Here is a 16,045-nt window from a genome sequence, read left to right as displayed (position 1 = left end):
TCCCATTTTAATTAAAAATACAGTTTTGCTATGTTCACCAGGCAGCTAGCTCGCTCTGCCTGAGTACAAATGCTTAATAGTATTTTGTAATTGGCTGGATTATCTATTAATAAATAAGCCTTGTAATTTAGTGAGCATCCTTGAAGTGCTCACTGTTATATCTGGCACAAAGCTGAGGACTCCTGCCTTCAGGAACTCACAGGCAAGAGGGGTGTTGAAGACAAATTGTTTTACATAAGAATAGCAGCGTGCCTTGGGAAATGTGGGAACGATGGGCTGGGATGTGGCAGTCTTTCTGCAGTTGTATATAGCACCTCTGCTCTCTTGAACCCTTTCAGTTTGACAAGTGGAAGTGGTTTTGAAAGCCTAAGTCTTAATTGACTTTACTTAATAACAAAAACCCAGAAACTTGTACAGATCACTTTCCCCAATGAATTTCATATTGCAACCTTTGCCTTTGGTAGGCTTATTGTGCAACTGATAGTAAGGCAGAGATGCTGTTTGAAAGCCCTGATCTCTTCAGGCAGCTCCCAGCTTGGAACAAGGGCACTCTTAGTCTGACACTTTAATAATCATGATGTTTCAACAGCTAGAAAATCCCATGAAGTGCCCCTGCGGAGGTTGTCCTGGCAGGCTCAGCACCCTGATTGGTTCTCAGCCCTGTGCCCTGGCCAGATTTGTGTACTCTGGGTTCAACTTTGCCCCAAGGCATCAGTCTCATGCACCTTATTTTTTTAACGGTTAAAATGTTGTGCTGTGACATGGAAACACAAAGACTTTGACCTATGGAAACAAGCAAACCCTATACCTGTTCTCTGCAGTGCTGAGGGAACCTGGGAGACCCTATTCCCTTTGCCTAAAGGAATCTCCTGGTCTTCAGACTTATCTCCTCTCTGGCTTTAGGAAAAGCAGCAATTTGCTCTTCCTTCTATTTATTTGCATCACCTGGAGAAGGAATCAGTCTTTGCTTAGTCACCCAAGGAACCCAGCCTGAGCTGGAGTGACATCTCCCTAGGTACACACATGCTTTTAATGCTCCCCAGCTGACTACTTGTGCCCCAGCACTACCTGCCCTGCTCTTTCCTCTTCTGAGCAACAGAAACATCAAACAGAAACTGGGGCTGGCTCCTGGGGGCTGCAGCCCTGGGGTGCCAGCTCACAGTTAACTCACCTGGTATTCTTGCTGGAGTTTTTTCTTTATTGTTTTGTGGTTCATGTCATCTGTCCATTGATGTGTGTGTGGAGGAAGGCTAGCTGGTTCTGAGGTCCTGGTGCTATTTCTGCTGGTGTTTTTTCATGCCCCCATGGACACCGCTATGTGCAGTCCTGGTAAGGAGGGAGAAGCTGGCATTGCCATCCTTCAAGGGAAGCTAACTGTAAGGGAGCCTGCCATGGGCTGTCTTGCTCTCAAGGCTGTGTTGCTGCTGAAGGTTTTCCAGGTGGTAGGAATGGCATCATCTCCTTCCCCTTTATGGTCCCTCCTGAGATCCCAGTTGACCTAAGGAGAGATGCTTCCACCTTAGGGGACATCCCCAAGGGAGGAAGAGGAAGTTGCTCTCTGTGTCTTATTCTGGATGTTGGCCAGGCTTTGCTGCACATAGCTCTGCAAGAGGAGGGGGAGGTTTTCTAAGCAAGACTCCAGCTTTCCCTTGGGCCATTTTTTCTTACACTCACATAACCCCTCTTGAGCCTGCCTCAAACTCTCCTAGGAACAAATTTTCTAGAAGATGCTCTCTCTGGCCCTTCACCTGCTTTGTCCTTTGCAACCCTGCGAGCTGCCCGGGGGTTCTCCTTCCTTGCTCGTTCAGCTGTTTTATTTGCCTCCTGCTTGACAACAGGACTGACTGTCTTTTGTAGGTAAGCTTCCACCTCTGAGCCAGCTGCATCATCAATCAGGGTGAGGTGGTCCAGGATCTTCACTCCTTTCAGCTTGCCCAAGTGATGCAGCAGAGTTTTCAGGGCCCACAGCGGGAGTTTGTTTGTGTGCTGCCTCAGTTTTTCATTTGGGAGCGCCTTCATCATCAGCGTGTGGGCATTCAGCAGGATTTCATCCAGGTTGATGATGCTGATGGTGGCTGGGAGAAGCTGTGTGGTCTTCAACAGGCACTTGGCCAGCAGGTCAGAAAACTTCCCTGGGTTGCCATTAACAGTCAGGCTGTCTTGAAGCAGCTTTAGCAAGGCACAAATAATTCTTGTCTGGTCAGATTTTTCCAATACCCTTTTCACGAGGACTTTAATAGACTGCATGAGCTTCTGATCTTTCTCTAGGTGTCCATCCAGCAAGTCTAGCATTAAGGCAGAGAGACTGCTCATTACAACCTTAAGCACTTCCACTGAGGCCTCCTGAGCTAGCTTATTCTTCCGGAAGACACAGGTACAGGCCTGAATGACACAGTTACATTGCAGAATGATTTGTTCCTTACCCCATTTATCGTCTGCTTCCTGTTGCTGGTTGATAAACTTGAGTGATTGAAAGCTGGCTACAAGGAACTCATTAATGTACCCAGACATGGCTTCTACTTTGTTCTCTCTCAGGATCATCTCAATTGCTTTCATTGCCTGGATGCTGGTGTCAGTGTCGTCACTGCTAATGCGACAAATAAGGGAATTAATGGTGGAGGTGATGTTATGACATGTGTCATCAGTGTCTGAGGAGATAGGCAGGGTTTGGAATTCAGGGATTGTTTCTAACTGTATAATACCCTTCAGTCTAAAGAGACTGTATTTTCTGGAGACCAGCCTGCTCACTTGCTCACCTACCTTTGGAGGTAGTGGCTGGGGACACATCATATTGAAATTTCCTCCTTGAGAGGTGGTGGGCTCTGGCTTTGAGGGTGCATCTCCTGCATGCTTACAGGCAACTTCAGATCTTGTGTTTGAATCATGCTGAGGTTTCTCACTGAAATGCTTTGCTGAGGAAACTCTTGACCTGTCAGGTTCCTGTTTTGCAGTCTGTCCCAGCATCCTCATATGTTCTTTGGGAAGATCCCCAATCATTTTAAACAGGGCTTCCCCATGAGTTTTGCAAGCTGTAACCATAATGTTTAGAGCAGCTTTATGAACAGCAATGTGCTGGTCTCCAAGGAAAACAGCTATCGTCTTCAAGGCTTTCCTAGGGCTTGGCTCACATACGTCCAAGCCATAGGTTTCAAGGAGATAGCCCATCTCCACCAGGCAGCCTTCCTTCTGCTTAGTGTTATTGGACTTGATGCCTTCCATGAGGAAGCCAAACACCTTCTTAGGTGGATATATCAAGCACATCCTCTTCAGGATGGCATGCACCAATCTGAGAACAGTTTGCCTTGGCTCCCCCATCTTCAGGATCAGGTATGGCAGAAATGAAACGGCCTCATTATCCATCAGCTGGTACTTCTCTTGGATCAGCAAGTTTAGCAGCAGATTGAGGTAATCTAGGCTCTTGAAAAGGACCCATGTATTGGTGTCAAAAAAACGAAGGGTGAGCCATTTCAAGATCAGATCCAGACAGCTGATAACTCCTTCCTTCTCTGTCTCTAAGTGCTTGGCCATGATGGCCAAGGCTTTGATGTGGTGTGGGAAGCTAGGGTGGAACAATTCCACCTGGAAGCTGCTGGACACACAGTCATTCATCTGAGCTTTCAGCTGCTTAACATACCTGTCGCTAGGAGCTCTGAAGTTCCACTGCAGCACTTTGCTGCTTTTCTCATCTCTCATTCTCTGCTCTTTCCCACTGGGAACAATAATGAAGATAGGTGCCAGTTTGCTGACCCCATCCTTCTTAGTGGAATTCATTTCTGCTTTTTCCTTGGCTAAATCTGTGCCTTTCAGGACTGTTTCTCCAGACTCCAGCTCCTTGAGACCCCGGTTCTCCTCTCTGCTGCTATTGGGTGCTGGCTCTTTAGCTGGTGCTTGTGAAGACAAGGTTGTTGCTGCAGGTGGTGTGGTTAGAATGGAGGGGACAGTGATTGTGGTGATGTCTCTAGGGTGGCTGGGAAGTGACTTAGCAGAAGCAGAGGACTGGGCTGTCAGACTGTCATTGACATTCTCCAGTATCGCAAGCACATGGTCCTTTGCAGCTGCCTTCAGCCCACTGGTGGCTTCAGCCATCTTCTCAAAGCCAAGGTGCATTATGAAGAAAGGCAGGGCTGCCTGTGAGGCTCTCTGCACATCCCTGTTGCTGTCCTGCAGGGAAGAGTAGAGGTGAGGCACACACCGAAGCAGGTCTGAGGGAGCTGACTTGAGTGTTGGCAGCTGTTCAACCAGCCACTGCATCAGCTCTTGCTTCTGTAAAGGCATTTCTTCACCTGGATCTTTGGAAATGTCCTGCCCATCCAGCCACTCCAATATGTTCATCTGTGCAGCCCAGGCATTCACAGCAGCTAGGGCGGCAGCTCTCACATTGCTCTTGCTTTCCCTAAATAGAGCAATGAGGGGAAAGCCCAAGTCCTTCATGTGCTGTTTGACATTTGAACCCATGGCTGTGGACAGCTGCTGGAGGACCCTTAGGGTCATCTGTACTTGGATGGGGTTTGAGTTGCACAGACAAGCCCTCAGGGCTCCTGGGAGCTCTCCTATGTTTGGCTGGATGAATCTGGCACCCTGAAGGATCACTGCAACCTCTTCCAGGCCCTCCCTCTGGATGGTCCAGTTCTTCTTAAGCAGCTTTGACTCCAATTCTGGTGTGATCCTGTCACTAATGTCTATGGCTTTAGTCCTTCTGTGATTCCCTGGGTCCTCCTGGACCCTGTCATCTGGGCATAACCTGGGGTTGGCACGACTGGGAATTGGTGGGACCTGTCCATGCAGTTTTTTCAGTTCAGCATCTACTTGGGGAAGGAGGGGCAGCTCTTCACTCTCAATCAGTGCTCTTAGGGAGTCTCCCATGTACAGGTAAATAACACCCAGCAAGGTGATGGCTGATCTCTGCACACCTGAGTGAAGAGCAGCAAGAGCGATCTTCAGGGTCTTGACCAGTGCCTTGGCCTCCATCCCTTCAAAGCCAAACTCCAGAATTGCTTTTGACGTCCAGTCCAAGACCTTGGAATGGATCCTGGAGTTATTCTGTGAGAAAGCCAATGACATAGCTGCCTTTGCAGTCCAGGGCAGTGAACATGCCTCTGCTATAGCTGTTAGGGTTCCTTGAGCATTGCTGCTACATAGCACATCACCCACCATTTCCACCACAATTTCTAATGCAATTTGAGCAGATGTTCTGGAGAAGTCTCCTTTCTGGGCTAGCAAAGTGATGGTGTGAATCTTCTTCTGCATCACCTGGAGCTTTGTTTCATCGTGTCCTTGTAACAGCAGTCTCACTAGGGCTTGGCATGGTATCTCGCTTGTCTTCATCTCCCTGACAGTCTTCTGAATTGTATCCATGCTGGAAATCCTCTCTTTCCAATTGTTGCTTTCCAAATGTTGTATGCAGGTTTCAGGGAGAACAGCTGCTGCCTTTTCCCTACACTCTTCTGCTGAGAGCTCTGGTTCAGACATGTTGCTTGAGCTCAGTACTCCTCTTTTCTGTTGCTTCTGTCCTTCCAGGGAGAGTGAAGTTTCCTTCCAAGGACCCTAAACCAGGAGAGAGTATTACTGGGTATCCCTGCCATCACCGTGCTGATGGAGATGTTAGGGCAGCAGCTTCGGGCTGCATGTAGCCATGGAGCAGCCCTGGAGAGCATCATCCATTATGAGGTTCGTGCAACCCTAGCTGTGCTGAGGAGACAGCCCACAGGGAGCCGCACTGATGTGGGGGTGTCCCATTGCCACAAGCAGCTACCACTCTTCCTATAGTGGAGTCTGAGACTCTAAGATCCAGGTCCACTTCTTGTAGCTGAAGACATCAGCACAGGTAACATCACCTATGGCGCCCATTGCCTCCAGGGGCTGTTTATTCAAGCCGTGTAAGATGCAGTGTCTTGCAGCCTAGAACTCTTGTGTCTGGGCAACAGTGACACACATTGTGCTGAAATGCCACCACCATGGGCCATCTGGTCCCCATCGCTCTTCTTACCTCTGCCCCTGCTGTTGCTGCTTAGACTGTAGAGTTCCAGACGAGCTGAGTGAATAAGGACTTGTTTTGGATGCTGAATAACAACAAAAAAATGCCAGGGGAAAAAGATTTGCATGGAAGCAATTTCTTACAGGTTGCTGTTATTGAAACTCTGCTGCATTCAACCCTAGATAGAGTAGTTCACTTATTTTCATCTTATTTAACTTTCTTCTGACCCCTAAAAAATTGACAACTCTTGATATGAGAAATGAACAGCAGGCACTTAGTTTTGGGGAAAATTTCTGTTGGTGCAGACCTCTGTCTCCAGCCCATCTTCTGTGGTGAGGCTGTAGCCAGAGTTCGGATAGCCCCTGGCACACAGGACATCCATCCTCTGCTTTTAGATACAGATCATAACTAGGGCAATCTGTGCTCTTTGGCTCTCTCTGCTGGCTGCGGTGCACCCCATTCCAGGGCTTATGCTCAGCAATGTCCCCCCACATTGCACCCTTTGGGGAACAGGCTGACAGAGATGAGCAGAGATGCAGAGAAAGAAATACTGTATTTGAGCCTCTGGGAAGAATCACAAACTCTGACAAGCACAAGAAATAAAATAGGGGGAAAAAAGAGGTAGCAGCAACGATTTACAGCAAAGCCTTGCAAATGTGACAGCCAATTTCCAGGGGCATCCTTTTTCTTCCTTAAACCTCAGTCCTGAGCAAAAGGAGGGATTTTTCTTGAAGGCAGAACACAGATGTGCGTAAAGGAGCAAACAGTCTACCTCAGGGCGCAGCAGCACAGGCTGATTACTGCTCCAAGAGGGATTCACTGACTTGTGCTCTGTGCCCAGGGGGATCTCCTAACAAGGGCTGAGGGACGAGCAAGGGAGGGTCCAGGACCGACTCTCAGCACACCTCTTGGGAATGCTTTACCAAGGCTGGAGGCCAGGAACGCTTTCTCTCCCCACACCACAGAGAACTCCAGGCTGCTGGCTGCAAGAGCCAGCTGCATGGGAGGGAGAGGCAGGCAGTGGAGAGCATCGAGAGGGGTGCTCTGGTGTTGTGTGTGAGACCAATTGCCTCTTTCTCTAGTCCAGCAGCCAACACAGATGATAAATGGACTCTGGGTTTGGGTGCATCATTTTATACTTTATCAGTAGGAAATACTGGGTACCTTTACTAAATTCATTTTGTTAATTGAATTACCAGGTGGGTTTCTTTGTCAGATGATGCTGGAAATATCATTTTATGGCACAAGCTGGCATTTGTACTATACATATGAGAAAAACTGAACCATATTTGTGACCTTGTTAATTTTTTTCTTGTGTTTTACAAGTTATGGGGTAAATCTCCTAAGGCTGGGATTTAAAAAGATCTTCTGAGGTACATAATAACCAGTCATTCTCAGAAGTGCAATTACATGTTTGCAAAAGGTAACAAATAATTCCCTAATAAAACAAAGACAAAGGACAAGGAGCTACTCAGTGTAAGTGAGTTTTATTGCATTATTCTGATGAGAAGCTGTCAGAGTCAGAAGGTGTTCAGAGAGAGCAGAGAGTACAGTCTGTTCCTTTATCATAATAACTTTTATTGCCTAGGTATAGCTTTTTTCACCCTGGTCTATAAACATCCTGCTGCTTTCCTTTCAGAGAACTAGGACTTGGTGGCAGCAGCAAGTGCTCTTTCTAAATGCTTGCTGCTGACCCATAGGGGGACTGCAGGTTGATCCGATGTTCCCCAAAGGTGCTGGGAGTTGGGCAGGATGGAAAGGAGGAAGATTCCTGTGGTGAGAACTCGTCTGGGAATGTGACATGCTCCCAGTAGCTGCGGATCAGCGATGGAGAGATGGTGTAATGCTTGTTAGGAGCCACAGAGGCAAAGTAAAGGCAAAGGAAGGGCAGAGCACCTTGCAGGCTGTTCTGGGTGGAGGGTAGCTGTGCCCATGCATCCAGGGGCTTGGTCTTTTCTGCACAACCAAAGGGAGTTGACTGGTCCCAGAATGGTCCTAGGCAATGAAATCTGGAACTCACAGATATTTCCTCTGTTAGAATCACTTGAAGTTGTCTGTCACTAACAGTCCTTCTGGGCCAAGGAAGACTTGCCTTTTTTACCAGTTTGGGCTGCACATAAAGAAAATCCTGGCCTGATTCCTAGAACAAGTGACACCCTGACCCATATCATTAATCAGAGAGTTTGCTGCTGGGGGTGGCTGAGAAGCTTGTCACTGACTTCCCATTGGGGAATATGTGTTTCCAGGTCTTATACAATCTTTTCTGGTTTTCATTAAAAGCATCTTTTCAGACGGCAGTTTCAAGCCCTGTTATGTGGCTCCTCATGGACATTATGCTGCACTGCCTCAGATGAATCACTGGGTTGAAGGTACCTGCTGGGATGGGGATTGTTCTCGGTCTGCCTGTGACACCGAGTGCAAGAGGGGAGATGAATCAGCCATGTGTGGATCATCATAGCCCCTAACCTCCCTCAGACCTGTGCTGAGGCTGCTCCTCTGTGGAGCCTCAGCTCTGAGCTGCAGAGAACATCACTTGAAAACCTCTCGCAAAACCTGCTCCCCCTTTGGTAGCCTGTGGGAGCTGAGTGCACCTATGCACTCACCCCAGGTTCAGCCTTGCCCAGCAAGAGTCTTCCTAACCCAGGACGCTGTTTTGTGGCTGCATTGCCAGGGATTAAGTATAAAAGTTTAATCTCTAGCCCACAATGCCCACCTATCACAGAGAAACACGAAATCTGTCTTTGTCTTTCTAGTCTTTTCAGCTCAGCCAGGCAAGACCATCTCTGGCATTGTGTTAGTGCTGCTACCAGCACCTGGGATTGCTGGTGCTGCTGCAGTGCAATTATGTGTGGTGATACTGTATTTAATGCCCTAGGAATTGTCTCCCAAACTCCATGAGCTCCTGAGCTGATGGAAGGATCAGCTTTGTCTTTCTGTATCTGAATTGAGGACATTCGCACATATCTCCACCAGTATATCTTCATTAAGCTTTGCAGAAGCTGCCGTGACGTGACGCCAGCTGTATTGCTGAAACAAGCTGGTATAGTGTGTGAATCACTCTGTCTTTAATTCCTGCTTGTGCTCGAGGATCATCTGCATCCCTATTTATGATAAGTTTCACTCCAGCATTTGGCAGGATTAAACTCCCTTCAGAAGCACTGGCTGAGCACTGACCAAGAGGAAAAATCTCAGGCAAGTAGTGGTCTATTTATATCCCATGAAAGATGGACTCAGTGCATAAGAATATTCAAGCCCCTGGCACCTCCACCCCCATTCTGTTCCTGTAGCTGCTGTCTTGAGACTGTCTCAGCATTGAAGAATTAGCTGCTTTATGAAAGCTAAGTGGGACCTCAATCAAGACAGGAGTGAGCAGCCAGGGATGGGGACGTCTCTGCTTTACTGAATCCCCTAAAATCTGTTCCCTGGATGAGGCACAGCAGCCAAGGAATCAGACATGAGCTGGGGCTGTTACTTTCCCCTCAGAGAGTCTTCCTCCACGCTTTCAAACAGTGTCTGCTTTTAGGGCTCATTACCTGTGCTTCTCAAGTGTCTTTTTGGTGGCTTCCCCCCTGACAGTGCCAGCCCTGCCCCTCTCCCAAGGGTGATTTAATCCTGCATCTTTCACAGCTGCATCAGCTGCAGAAACCCAGGAGTGAAAAGGGGCACCCTATGTGCTGGGGCTCTCACTCTGCCTCCCCAGAGTGCCTGGAGGATCACCGTTCCTGCCCAGTCTACAAAGCACCCAGCTGCAGTAGAGGGCAGAGCCCTTATCCCCACAATACTTGCATGCGGGGGCGATGAGAATGAGGACTGTGCATATCCCTAGGTAATACCACAAAAACCTACCCCTCTAACAAGGGATGAGGAGAGAAGACTCCCAGGAGCTGGTGAGATGCAGGATAATGTCACAGCAAGGCTTGTCCAGAGGGTGCAGGGTCCAGCTTCCCGAGCAGCAGACAGGCAGGGAGCATGCAGCCCTTCACCCTGTCACCAGCACAGGCAGTAGCCATGGCTGCCCTGCTGCAGGGAAAGAGGGCAGCATCCAGTCCTCCCTCTGGGCTCAGAGGGGCCGATGCCAGGAGCTCCCCTCCCCGTGCACATCCACCCTGCCCTCGCCTGTTACCAGTCAGCTGTGGAGAGCCCAGCTGAGCCCTGAGGTGAGTGAGCATGGCAGGGCTGGGATATCATGTTGGCACTGCTATAGCTCCCAGTGATAAGGGATTCACCTGTCCCCAGCTCAAACCTAGCAAACCTCTTCCCACAAGGAAAGGAGACGCAGACCAAGAACAAAGGCAGTGGCCCATGAGCCATCAACAATGATGTCCCATAGAGAGCTATGCTCAGTAGAGACCAGAGGAGACTGAACACGCCCTCATTTGGGGAATTCACTTCTACTAGGATCATGCTCAACCCTCCACTCATGCACATCTCTAAGATCCCCCATCTTTCATCTTTCCTTCACATAGGATGGCTGCAAAGTGTTTGTTACCTCTAATCCTGAATAAGGAATTTCTCACCAAAGTGACACCTCTCCCTATTCAGGATGATCCTCTACGGCTCCAGCTCACCCACAGCTACTTGTCACAAACCAGCATGGCCAGAAAGGGAAGAAACTCTGCAAAAGCCTGAAGAATTTCTCTTCATTGAGAGAAACATGTCTTTTTCCAGATGATACCTCCTACCCTGCTGAACCTTTTAATGTTGCCTTTAATGATGATATACTGGATAGAAAAACTGCTGTAACCAGTTTATTAGAGAGAGTGGAACTAGCAGTATGGGACTAACATCTCAGCTTTAGAGAGATGCGAAACCTCCCCCTTCAAAGCAGAACAAAGGAAAACTTCCCAAATGAATCCAGAAGCAGTGTCTGTGGGGATGTTGCAAAGAATAAAATATGCCAGGTAAGAAAACCCGTTAGTTTTTGTGGCTGAGGGAATAAGTTATGTGCGGGGTAAACTTGCACCGTGAACCACTTTTGTGATCCCCGTCACTTGGAATACACAGCTGTGATTTAGAGTGATGCCTCTGGTGATGGGTGTAAATCCTCTAGTCTGACTGAAGTGCCAGCAGTGTGGATTTGGCTCAGCCACAGTTACAGGGAATTGATATCTAAAGTACCACTGTGTCTCTAGGTCCCTTAGAAAGTTCACAACAAAAAAAAAAAGAGTTTGTGTGTGTGCATATGGATGCTGTTTGCTGCTGCTGCCCTGAGACAGACGGCATTTCAAAGACAAGCAGCCCGAGAGGTAACTGAGGTTTTCCTCATTGACCACAAAGTCTCAGCATCACCGTTTGAAACATAAACTTTATTGCAACAAAGAATTAAAAATAGTACATCTGAAAGAGTTGCAGAGTGCATGTCATTGAAGAACTATTCAGAAATCACAACTCAAGCAAACCATGTACAATTGGAACAAAGTTTTATTAAAACGACTGGAAATCAAACTCAAATTTTCCTTGTTTCTTTAATTTCACCATAACCGTGGATTGTGTATTTACAGTCTTCGCCTCTGGTGGTGAAGGTTCTGCTCAGGGCCGGGGCTAGGAAGAAGGCAGGGATGGATGGGGAGGAGAGGTGGGTTTCAAAAGCTAACAGGATGTGAAAGTTTTCCAGAAGAAGTTCTTGCAGCCTGCTTTGCGTTCCCGGGGTGCCAGAGCAGGGTTTGAGTTAGCCGAGCGCTCCAGCTCCAGTCTCACTTCATCCTGCTCAGCCCCTCGGGACAAGTCCTCAGACTCCAGGGCTTCATTTTCTGTCTGGCTTGGCTCTGAGAGCAGTTCTGCCAAAAAGTACTTGGCCAGTTCCTTGGGGGAGAAGAGAGAGAGAGGAAGGGAGAAAGAGACCACAATTACTCCTTGGCTTTTGGGGGCTCACACTCCACCTCTGAGATATCTTTGTGCCCAGATTAGAGACAAGAAGGACTCTGGAGGAGAAGGGAAGCCTGGCTTCCCAAAGAGCCCAGCCTGACAGCTGCTATGCAGCAGCTGCACCTCCGCTTTATATGGAGCAGAAAAGCACTGACATCTACCTGGTGTGGGAAAGAGACTGCTGTCCTGGCCATGGCAGGGAACAAACTCATCTGAGCACCACATCACCTTTCCTTCCCACTGCTCCAACACATCTTGCCAGACTCAGCAAGGATGCTGTGAGACTGCTGCTGAAGTGACACAGGAAAGATCTCTGGGGGAATCTCACAGGGGAGGCTGAGTTGGGACACCCTCGCCTTGGGAGTTATTTCTCCTTTTGTGCCTCCAAGCCCTAGCTTCTCCCTTGCATGGATAACGACATCCTCCTGCTGCAACAGGAAAGCTGCCTTCGTTCAGCGCCTTGGAAAAGCCCTGGACAGCTTCACCAGGGTCTCTGCGCCCTGACCCGGCAGTGGCTGCTCCTCATCCCATTGCAGCACCCAGCTGGGCTGGAATAGAGGTGGGGGTGTGTCTGTCTCTTCCTGCCCTCAGCTGCTCAGCCTGACCCTGGCTCGGCCCTGGAGAGGGAACCAGGAGACCTGTCAGGGAACTGGGGTCTGCAGCAAGCAGCTGGAGAGGAGGGCTGAAACGGGGACATGGGGGAAGTCTGGTGAGGAGCTAGAGGTCTGCACTGACGGTACTGGGGTGCCCAGTGAGGAAGGGGAGGGGTCTGCAGCAGGGAAGCCAGGGGTACACAATGGGGCTGCCAGGGTCGCTGCTGGGGAAACGGAGGGTCCGCAGTGGGGAATCAGAGGGATCTCTGGAGGAGAAGCGGGGATCTCGAGCAGGACCGTTGGGATACCCGAGGGATGCCAGAGGGGCCGGGGTGGCCGCTCCTTCGCGGGGCTCTCACCTGCTTCCCGGCGGCGGCAGCCAGGGACTTCTGCAGGAACTGCCGGAGTCGCGGGTCCGAGGGAGCGGCCGAGACGGTGCTGAGGGCCAGGGCGATGGAGAGCAGGGCCAGGGCGCACTGGAGTCGGCACGACAGCATCTCGCCGGCGGGTCGGACGCGGAGAGGCGGCGGCGGGTGGGCGCTGACGGCTCCGCTGCAGCTCGGCTCCGGCGTTGGGGATCTCCTCGCCGCCCGCCGCCTTTATAAACCCTTCTCCTGACGTCAAGGCGGGGGCGCCCCCCTCGCCCCACGCCGCTGGGGGTGGGTCCCTGGCCGGGACCGGGGGAGCCTTGACCGGGGATGCTCCGCTCTGCCAGGGGCCGGTCAAGCGTCCATGGTGCCCCCCGAGTACCCCCACCTCCCCAGATCAGTGCCCCGACACTGCTCGTCTGCTCCCTCCGCCCCAGACACGCTGCTCCCCCCGGCGCAGCGGTGTGGGGTCCCGGCTGTGCACCGCTCACCCCGCGGGTCTGATCCCCATGCCGGAGAGCTGAGCCCCCCAGCAGCCCCGGTGCCAAAGCCCCTCGCCCTAACGCGGCTTCCTGCCCCGTCGGGTAAGAAAAAGATACAGAGTCAGGGGAGCTGGGAAGGGTGGCATTAAGGGCGGATTTGTCCTCAGCTCTAGCAGGGGATGGGGAATACTGAGCTGCCCCCGGAGGTCCTTTCTGCCTCCCCGGTCTCCGCGGGGCTCTCCGGCACAGGTCCTTGCCTGCCCGAACCCGGCCAGCTCCATCGGCCGTCGGGCCAGCTCCTTTGGCAGCCGGCAGCCTCCCGGGAGAGCGCACCGGCTCCGCCACGGCTCTGCAGCTCGGGGAAACAGATCGGTGCGTGCAGATCCGTGGCTGAGCCTGCAGGGACCCCTGTCTCCATCTCAGGGTCACTGGACCCACTGGCCCCAAGGGGGATGCGCCTGTCCCACTGGGATACGCAGCCCTCGAGTCCTACAGCCTGTCTCCGTGAGCTTGCTGATGCTCGCACTGGGCAAAGCTACTGCAAGCCCCAGTCACCCAGAAGGATAAGACCCTTCAGCTACCTCTCCCAGCTGGATGTGCAAGGAAGGGGCTCTACTACCACCCAGAAAAGGTGTATCAGGGTCTTAATTTCCAGCTGAGGAAATTTTATCATCTCAATTTCCATCTGAGGAAAGTCAAAGCCTTGTGGAGCAGGGACCCAAGTACTACACAAAGGTCTCCAGAAATCTTCAAAAGGATGTTTCATTTCATGAAGAATTAATGTGCCTCCCTTCAACCCTAGTACTGCTGGGTGGGTTTGCTGAGGCTGATATGGGAGCATGGAGTATGAACCAAGGTGGTTCTACTTGCTTTACAATCAGCAAGAGGAACTAGAGCTGGTCGCTGGCTTTAGACCAGACAGAACTCTGGGATGAACTAGGACTGCCCTCCCTGTGTGGTGCCTCTCTTCCTTTGTGCATCTGCAGCCACACACAGCATTCATCCTCTGTGTCCTTCCCAAATCATGGTCCAAGATGAATGACACCCACAAGAGAAGAAGCCTTCATTTATAGCCTGTGAGACCCTGTGGGTTGGGTTGACTTGGACAAGTGGGATCCGGATGAAATTTAAAGTCCCTTCCAAACCAACCCAGTCTGTGATTCTATGACTCTATGACTTGTGCTGCTTTTACAGCCAACTTTTCCTCAGCTGCCTGACCTGAGCAAGGCCAAGCCCTGCATTCCTTGGACCTTATCTATCTTCTAGCACTGGTGTTGCTCTGGGAGAACTGGTAGAGAGGAGTCAGCTGCTGCTCTGCTTCAGACACATACCCTTGTTTTGGGCACAGGACACAGCCTCCTGCCAAGGTCAACAGGAGTGGTTTGAAACCCAAAAGAGCAGATTGGCCATGAGTCCCATAGCTTCTCTCTCAACCATGTTCCTGCGGTAGCAGCTGGACCAGCATCTCTCTCCTCCTGCAGTCAAAGAATCAGAGCCAGTCCTCAAGAGTTTTCCTAGGCACGGTTTCTCTCAGCAACAGTAGTTTCCCTACTTTTCCCAGCTGTGCCAGCAGCAGCAGGCTGGGCTCTCCCAGTTTACTTGCACTGGGAACAGACTACTTTCTTAGCCCCCAGGCTCTCATCCTCAGCACAGCCCAGCCCAGCTCATGCCACGCTGCAATGCTACCCTGGTCTGGCTTTGCAAAAAGCCTCAGTTTCCCAGCAGCTCATGCCAGTTCCCACAGCTCAGGGCAGAGCATCTTGCTCAGGGCTGTATCTATCTGGGAGGAGCAGAGGTGGAAATAGGAGGCAGCACTGGGTTATTTCAAACTCCACTGCGGCTATGGGAAACTGTTACCTAATGTCCCCTGACACTTCACATAGCAGGCAACTGTCCAGTCTGGCACCCTTTGGCCATTCAGTGACCCTTTGGTCACACCAAAAGGAAGGGTACACTGGGAACTCCCATCACTCCTGAGCTGGGAGGAATGGCTACCAGCTTCTTGAGCTGCACAGCACTGGATCTGCACTGATGTGCTATGGGGCTCAGTTCAGCTTCTTCTGTATGTCCCAGGGCATAGAAATGGGCTGGAGTGCTATGTTTCATCACCACTAGGACCCATCTGTACACCAACATGGAGGGGGGAGTTGTAGGAGTTGCTACAGTGCAGGAACAACCTCTTGATGAGTTCTCCATCTTTCTTGTTACCTGCCAGCTTTGTGTTGGGCCAGCAGAGCTCAGACACATTTAATGGGATTACACAGAGGTACAGAGCTCAGTCTGAAGTGGATGAGTTCTGGGCAGGCCAGTAGGACTGTTTCTAAGAAGCTGGTAGGGTCATGCTGGCACAAAATGGGAGAAGATAACCAGACTTAAGTCCTTAAGGGGTTTTGAGAGGCCATTCTTGACATCCTGTACAAACCCAGACTGCTCATCACCCCACTCTTCTCCAGCTTACTGCAGCACCTCTGCGTGCATGATTCCAGCCCTACTAAAGACTTTGAGCCCAGAGCTGTTCCTTGCTAGCCCCTGTCTTCACTCCCCCTTTTCATTTTAACATATCAACTCCAGCCCTGCCCTGCGAACACTTCATGGCCATCTGGCAATGCAGGGCATCTGGCTGCAGAGCAACAATGCCCAACAGGGCTTCAGGTTAGGAATAATGTTGTTGCAGCTAATGTGCTCACCACAGACTAGTTCCAGGCAAGCAAAGACCCTCGGTCACGTTGGGGATCCCTGGTTTTGATGGTTACTCTGGCTACT

General features: G+C 50.6%; 2 protein-coding genes across 2 annotated transcripts; both read right to left on the bottom strand.

Moving 5' to 3' along the window:
• Positions 1–1,177: 1,177 nt before the first annotated feature.
• LOC133268701 (cytoskeleton-associated protein 5-like) lies at positions 1,178–5,630 on the bottom strand. Its single transcript, XM_061452187.1, has one exon. The coding sequence runs from the start codon at positions 5,467–5,469 to the stop codon at positions 1,696–1,698; it is 3,774 nt and encodes a 1,257-aa protein (XP_061308171.1). The 5' UTR covers positions 5,470–5,630; the 3' UTR covers positions 1,178–1,695.
• Positions 5,631–11,261: 5,631 nt separating this feature from the next.
• Positions 11,262–13,038, bottom strand: SST (somatostatin). Its single transcript, XM_061452186.1, has 2 exons — positions 12,792–13,038; positions 11,262–11,776 (listed from the first exon to the last, which is right to left on the bottom strand). Exons 1-2 carry the CDS (start codon positions 12,927–12,929, stop codon positions 11,564–11,566), a joined length of 351 nt encoding a protein of 116 aa, XP_061308170.1. The 5' UTR covers positions 12,930–13,038; the 3' UTR covers positions 11,262–11,563.
• Positions 13,039–16,045: the final 3,007 nt, after the last annotated feature.

Source organism: Pezoporus flaviventris, unplaced genomic scaffold (assembly GCF_033815535.1).
Source record: "Pezoporus flaviventris isolate CSIRO_AGI_PZ_B2104156 unplaced genomic scaffold, CSIRO_AGI_Pfla_v1 ptg000013l, whole genome shotgun sequence".
Taxonomy (NCBI): domain Eukaryota; kingdom Metazoa; phylum Chordata; class Aves; order Psittaciformes; family Psittacidae; genus Pezoporus; species Pezoporus flaviventris.
Note: the sequence above shows the minus strand (reverse complement) of the source record. Positions and strands in the feature narration are given on the sequence as shown.

Coding starts and splice junctions, on each gene's coding strand:
- LOC133268701 (XM_061452187.1), bottom strand. CDS start 5,469: ATGTCTGAACCAGAGCTCTCAGCAGAAGAGTGTAGGGAAAAGGCAGCA.
- SST (XM_061452186.1), bottom strand. CDS start 12,929: ATGCTGTCGTGCCGACTCCAGTGCGCCCTGGCCCTGCTCTCCATCGCC. Junction 11,777..12,791: donor CTGCCGCCGCCGGGAAGCAG/GTGAGAGCCCCG, acceptor TTCTCCCCCAAG/GAACTGGCCAAGTACTTTTT.